Below are 7,236 nucleotides of genomic sequence, written 5' to 3' on the forward strand. Positions count from 1 at the left end.
TGTATGTAATATTTGCGATTTTGGAATTGAGAAGCTTATTAAAATAAAGATTTTTAAGTAATAGTGTAATACTTGTACAGTTATACATACTATATATTTACATATATTGTATAGTACACAGAAACAAAAAAAAAAAAAAAACTATTAGTACAACGTCGGTACGAATGAAATATATTTTTATCACCTACACAATGTATCTAAAAAGTTCTTGAAACAAATAAACTATATCGCTGCATAGTAGACTGGTTAACTCAAATAGTTTTTAATTTTTAAAATCGGACGAGTGGAAGTACCCAAACATAAAACTATCATAAGGCGTTTATGTTCTTTAGTAAGTTCGTAAGTTGGTGATTATTATTTTTTTACTCTGCAATAGTGAGTGAAAGAATGCACTCCTGAATTGTGTATTTATCTTGATGTTCCCTGATTACTAGGCGAGTAAGGCGAGTGATGACTTTGGTTGACGTTGGTCGTGTCTTTCAACAATGAATGCTCTAATGATTACATTTAGTAAAATCGAAGACGAAATTCTGATTGAATGTAGGTATCGCTAAAAATCCGCCAATTTATAATCCTCAAAATAAGGATTACAAAGATTTAAATATAAGAGATGCCATTTGGAAAGATCCTAGTGAAACCGTCGGACGTAGTAGTAAGTAAAATATAATAAATAATAGTGTGTATAATGAATATTAATTGTAAGCAACGACGGTGCTAGGGAGGGGGGGACTCCGTGCACATACCCGGGAACCCATGATCAGAGGGATCCTGTGTGTACACTTAATTGTTTTTCATAATTTCATAACCATATAATTATTGTATAAATAAATAATATTATAATTTATAATATATCTAAATAGTATTGTTATTACTTGTAATTCAAAGCTAGATCGTAGTACATTACAAACACCGCTAAAAGCGTTAGTAGTCTTGAGGTTTTTGATAAGAGCATAATGTTATCGTCTTGCGACCAATCATATCTAAATTCGTGATTGGACCATAGATTACTTATTTACTGCAGGCTACTGAGCGTTGTGTATTATCGTAATCGTTTATAGTTCATATACTTTTTATTTTATAGTGTTTGTCGATCGACACTTCGACAGTGCGTTTTCTATTTACATTGTAACGTACGCTATTTTTATTTTTTCACTTTTGGCATTTGTTGTGCTACTCAGGCTTAAAGTTTAGACGGCTTACTACTAAACGCGATGGCTGGTAGATCGCGAGGACGTAACACAAATGGCAGGTTTCACAGCATCAATTCACGTGAGTATATTGTACAAGTCGACGTTTATATTTTGGGGCTTGGTGGGGGTGAGGTGCTCAAAAAACTACGACCAAATAAAACGCTGACCAACTTAATTTACGGTATTTACCACTAGCGTACTTACTGTTTTCATAAAAACACAATATTGAAATATTCAATTTGGCATTTTCCTTTGTTTCTGTTAAAAAATAATCAATAGATTTTATATTTCAAATATCACTATTATTTATATTTTACATATCCTTTCAATTTTAACGATTCCATTTACGTTTCTTATCGACTAGTATGATATTTTATTTGACCGACACTAATTTATCTGAAGAATATATTAAACTTATATGTCTTCACTGGTACTATGTGATTCATATAGTTATTAGTGTTATTATTATCTTAAAAATAGATTGTTTTAAGTACCTATTATTTTAAAAAATAATCTAAAAAAATAGAAAATATACCAAGTTTTTCTAATCTCTATAAGTATTTATTATATTATTACGGCCAACGATAGTGAATAATACGTACAAATATAGTTAGTAAACCGATATACTGTAAGTATATTTAACCATAATACTTTCAATAATATAGTAGTTACTTTTTGAAAGTACTAAATTGGTGTATATTTCTATGGCAGAACTTTCAAAATATGAAATAGAAATACCCAATCTTTAATATTTTATATTTTAAACTATAAATTAATTAAAATTCTTGTGCAAAAACATTAAAATTGTTTCTTTGACAAAAATACAGTACATTTGTTGAAGAAAAGTTTTTACTAGAATGTTTAATGTAAAATAGCAGTTATAATTTAAATAATTCATGTAAGAAATCTAAAATGTTTTAATTCATAAAAAATAAAAACTACTAAGTAAACATTCAAATTCAAATCATTTGTATGCTATTCCTAAGAAAATGCATTAATCTAATCACTCTCTTACTCATCATTAGATTTCTAAATTTTAGGTAATGAACGGAATAATGAACATGATGATCGAACATCAAGAGCTAGCAATAGAGGAGGTGGTGGATACTCAGATCGTCATGGCTATAATAAAAAAGTGACATTTAAAGCAAACAATCGCGGTGGTAATCATTTCCGCAAAAGTTGGGATAGTAAAACTGACCTAGTTCGTGATCAATTGGATAATGAATTTTCTAATCGAAATGGGCCACCTAGAAATAATCCTGGTCGACGGTAAATATTTTATATTTGTTAGTTGTTACAATTTCTAGAAATAATATACTTGTAAATGTGGATTTCAAAAGGTCATTTCCTGAAAGAAATAGTCGCGGTGGTCATGGTAATTTCAGAAACTTATCATGGTCTTTAAAAGAAAGTAGTACTGGATGGTACTCAGTATTTGTAAGTTTAAATTTTTAATTTATGAATTATACATATTTAAATTATAATTATTTTTACTTTTAAGGTACCAAATGTTGAAGATAGTGACGAAGTACTTAAAATAATCCAAACTTATATTGCACCTGTTGAATTTTATCCATATAATGTATGCTATTTATATGCTATTTATATACTAATAGAATGTATTAAAATTATCAATATTTATTTTACAGAAACAATATTTTGATAATGCATTAAGATTTCTTGTTGATGATTACAAAGTTGCTAAAACATTGCATAACACTAGTTATAAGATAACACAAAGAGATGATCGAAAAGTAAGTTGAAATGATTCAGTTTTAGAGTTTTAAAAATGGATTTTAACAAAAATATTTGTATTTAGTTAATTATAAAGGTATTATTGTATTTACCTCCACGTGGTCCTATATCATTCACACCAGTATCCAGTGAAGTAAGGGAGAAAATGATAGAAGCTATGGCAACCCGTTACAATCCCAGTACTAAAAGTTTGGATTTGTCCAAATTTTATGCTTGTCCATGTACATATAAGATTACTTTATATTAATTTAATCACAAATTAATAGATTTAAAAGAAATAAGAAAAAATATTTATTTTTATTATAGTATTTACCAATAACCAACTGTTTGTACCATTAAATCGACCAGCAGTTCTTTTGGCAGCATTGAATATAGTTGCTCAACATACCAAACATGATTTGTACGGTTTGAGTCTTGAAAATAATCACATTTATTTAGGTGAAGGACTAATATGGATACGTAGATTGTTTCCTGAACTGAAAGTATTGGATTTGGCTGGGAACAAAGTAATGTGTTTTATATTTTTTATTTTATTTTTTTTTTTTTTTTTGAACAAATTACATGCTAAACAATTTTTATTACAGTTTTCTGATTTAAAAGAACTAAGGTGTCTTTCTGGTTATACTATTGAAGTGCTGAACTTGTTAAGAAATCCTGTGTGCGATACCGAGGACAAAGAGCGTTACAAGCGGTACATATATATTTTTAATGTTTCAGTTTTAACACCATTTAATATATATTTATGCTTTATTTGTTTTATAGGGATGTACAACAATTTTTTCCTATGCTAACTAAGTTGGTAAGTGTCTTTTGTATTATCTTATTCCATTTGTACGCTAAATGTTAGCAAGGAACCACAAGACTGATGTTTTTACTATAGTACTAGTTTATTGTAAGGTAAGGTGTTTAAAGTAAGTACATCTTACCTGGTTTGAATTTAAAACTAAAAGAGTTTCAGTATGGTTAATATAAACATAAGTTTTAATTCAGTTGTATCTTAAAAAAAAAATCAGGATATATTACACATTACCTTACTTTAAATTAAAACAAAAAAATACATTGACAATAATTGTGTAATGGTGGTTTAATTAAACATAAATCTTATACATATTTATAATATTATGTATTTTATGTATGTGTAACAGTAGTTGTATTGGAAAATAGGGAAATTTTCCAATGTTTTGTTTATGCATCTAATTAAACAGAATACTTTGAACACCTATCTGTTGACATTTCAGCCTGTTTTTTGAATGAAAATGTTGGCTAAAAGAATAATAGTATATTATATTTTAACTGAATAGCATTTAAATATATATATATATATTGTTTGCCATTTAGAACATATAAATCAAAATAACTTATGCTCTCAAGTTAGGTTGAAAGAAATATTTAGTTTTTTGATTTATTATTTGACCAGCAAGAGTAAATGCAGTACTTGATAATAAGAAAAAAAATTGATGACCAATCATTTAAAAAATTTTAAATTCCCTTTATATTTATTAAGTTGTTATGTTTAGGATGTAGGGCAATGCTATTTAATTGTTTTCAGGATAACTCGGAACTACCGTCTCGGTACAGTGCAATAGGATCCAAGTTCAAAATGCCAATTAACTTGGGTAATAGTTACCCAATACCAGAAGGTCATAATGCTGAACTGCCAAATCCTGTCATGTCTTTAGTTGAATCTTTTCTCACTCAATATTATGAACTGTATGATAATCAAGTGTCTAGACAAATGGTCTCAGAAGCTTACCATGAAAATGCCACATTTACATTATCCAGTAGTTTTCTATTTAAAAAGTAGGTGTATCATATTATATGGGTATTAAGGATATCTATTTAACAACATTTTTTGATAATTTAATCATTCAAAATGTATTTTATTTTAGTGTTAAAGGAAGTTTATCACAGTACTTACATGAAGGTAGAAATTTTTTAAAATCTGACAGAAACAAACAAGGAAGAGGTCGTTTTTTACACAAAGGCAAAGAAAACATAATAAACTTCCTTGACAAGTTACCCAAATCCAAGCATGATCTTGGCTCATTTATAGTTGATGTTCCATTGGCCACTGTGAGTATCTTACTATTTAAATGATTTTTAATAATAATATAACTAAATTAATATTATAATGTTTTAATGTTTTTATGTATTATATTTTCATAATTGTTTTTTCTAGGCTGCAATGGTTCAGATTGTACTTAATGGTGTGTTTGCTGAAGATTTCAAAGAAACCAACTATAGACATGTATATCGATCATTCAGCAGAACATTCTGTATAGTGCCAGTCGGAAGTGGTTGGAGTATAATTAGCGATATGCTCTTTGTAACAATAGTTACTGATGAGTTATTATTAGTAAGTGTATTTTTGTTTTGATTTTAATTTTAAGTTTATGTTATAATATAAATATTTTAAATTTTAGGAAACTTCGAAACGATTCCATGTTTTTAAACCAAAACCAGTGTCATCAAAAAAAAATAATTCTAATAACAACAGTAATCAAAATGTTATGATGTTTATGGAGGATACTGATGAAATGGCTGGCATGGAATCGTCATCTTCATCATCATCCAATCAACAGCTACCCACATCCAGCTACCCACCACCATCTTATCAACAATCCACATTTTCATCTTATCAGCCATCACCAATGACTGCTCCTATGAATCCACAGCAGTCATCATCTTATCAAGGAGGCATGCAGACATCCACTCCAAATATCCAACAAATGGCACCTGCTGCTACTGTAAATTTCCAGCCAAACCCACAACAGCAACCAGCTTCCTCATTTAATATGTTTAACACAATATCACCTTCAACTCCTGCCTCCTTGCCTGTAAATCAATTGTCTACTGGAGTGCCTATAAATGTGATCGGCGATGTTAATGCAAATCCTGATAAGTTGACTATGGTTAAGAGTTTTTCAAATGAGTCTGGAATGAATAATGAGTGGGCTAAAAAGTAAGTCATTACATATGTTTAATCTTGTTAATCATAATATTAAAAGTAAAAGTATTGTAAATGTTTGACATGGTTTGGGAAATATCTTCATCTGATATTTACAAATTGATAACAATGTAAAATCAGACTTACCTTGAAAATTGTTTTTCAAGCTGTTTAGACTTATAGTTAAGTTTCTTGTTTTTTATTTGGTATTTATGAATTTGTTTTGTACAGGTGTTTAGAAGAAAATGGATGGGATTATGCTAAAGCTGCCGCTTGTTTTTCAGATCTTAAACCCAATATTCCACCTGCGGCTTTCATACATTAATGAGCAAAATTAGACATAAATTAGTTAAGTAATTTTTTTGGTTTATTTTTTCATATTGTCAACAATATTAATTAAAAAATGAAAAAAAGTAAACTTGCTATTATGGAACAATCAAAACCATTTATTTTCATCATAATATTTTATTTAGTTTTTTTATTTAAATGGTTTTTTAAGAGTCTTGGTTTATAAAAACAATAGTTACGAAGAAAACAGTGTAATATGATTAAAAAAAAAAAAAAAAAAGACTGTCAAAAAATACAAAACGAAAATCATATTATTTAAAAAAATAAATTGAAAGTGGTGTTTTTGGACCACTTATATATTTTGTGCCATGTAGGCAATGAGACATTTGTTTGTACACGGACACATATTGAAGCGTATTATTAATTATTTGGATATATTGTTTTTCTTATGGACCGAGAACTTTATTAAAAAATCAAGAATGTAATTTTTTTTTAATGGTTTTAATTGTTGTACCATAAATGGCAGTATTCAAGGAAAAAAACCAAATAATGATAATATAAATAATTTTACTTTGTAACTCATACCTCCTATCTTGTATTTATCTTATTTTATTCTTTTTAAACGAGTAAATATTTTTAGATTTTAAAATAACATTGAAATTATTGTATTGTTAATGTTTGTGACACCATTGTTACTTGTACCTTGTATACATTTTTAATATTCTGATATCAAGTTTAAATATGTCATTTAAAATACATTTGCTATGTAAATAATTTCTTGTTGTTTATTTTACTTGTAATTATCAATAATTATAAAATTATTTTTATTTAGCAAACTTTTTTCATTGCAAAATATCTTGTCATATATAAAGAAAAAATACATTGATACATAGTTATAAAATTTTAATACAAAGTATTACCATTGTCTTTTAAGTAAAAATTAGTATAAGTGATGTATTTTTATAAAAATATAAATATAAATTATAATTATGTTTAATCTCATATTTTGTTTGCATTTATTTGAAGTTGTTTTACTGTATTCTATCTAGTAGG

General features: G+C 27.6%; 1 protein-coding gene across 1 annotated transcript; it reads left to right on the top strand.

Moving 5' to 3' along the window:
• The first annotated feature begins 1,211 nt into the window (after positions 1-1,211).
• LOC112592104 (nuclear RNA export factor 1-like) lies at positions 1,212-6,408 on the top strand. The gene is made up of 14 exons (XM_025336090.1): positions 1,212-1,269; positions 2,231-2,462; positions 2,534-2,630; positions 2,695-2,775; positions 2,843-2,947; positions 3,013-3,169; positions 3,255-3,454; positions 3,533-3,639; positions 3,711-3,747; positions 4,498-4,748; positions 4,838-5,021; positions 5,128-5,304; positions 5,372-5,910; positions 6,127-6,408. Exons 1-14 carry the CDS (start codon positions 1,212-1,214, stop codon positions 6,218-6,220), a joined length of 2,319 nt encoding a protein of 772 aa, XP_025191875.1. The 3' UTR covers positions 6,221-6,408.
• Positions 6,409-7,236: the final 828 nt, after the last annotated feature.

The sequence above is a fragment of the Melanaphis sacchari genome, unplaced genomic scaffold (genome assembly GCF_002803265.2).
Source record: "Melanaphis sacchari strain LSU unplaced genomic scaffold, SCAv2.0 Contig157_pilon_pilon, whole genome shotgun sequence".
NCBI lineage: Eukaryota > Metazoa > Arthropoda > Insecta > Hemiptera > Aphididae > Melanaphis > Melanaphis sacchari.

Coding starts and splice junctions, on each gene's coding strand:
- LOC112592104 (XM_025336090.1), top strand. CDS start 1,212: ATGGCTGGTAGATCGCGAGGACGTAACACAAATGGCAGGTTTCACAGC. Junction 2,463..2,533: donor AGAAATAATCCTGGTCGACG/GTAAATATTTTA, acceptor GGATTTCAAAAG/GTCATTTCCTGAAAGAAATA. Junction 5,022..5,127: donor TTGATGTTCCATTGGCCACT/GTGAGTATCTTA, acceptor TGTTTTTTCTAG/GCTGCAATGGTTCAGATTGT.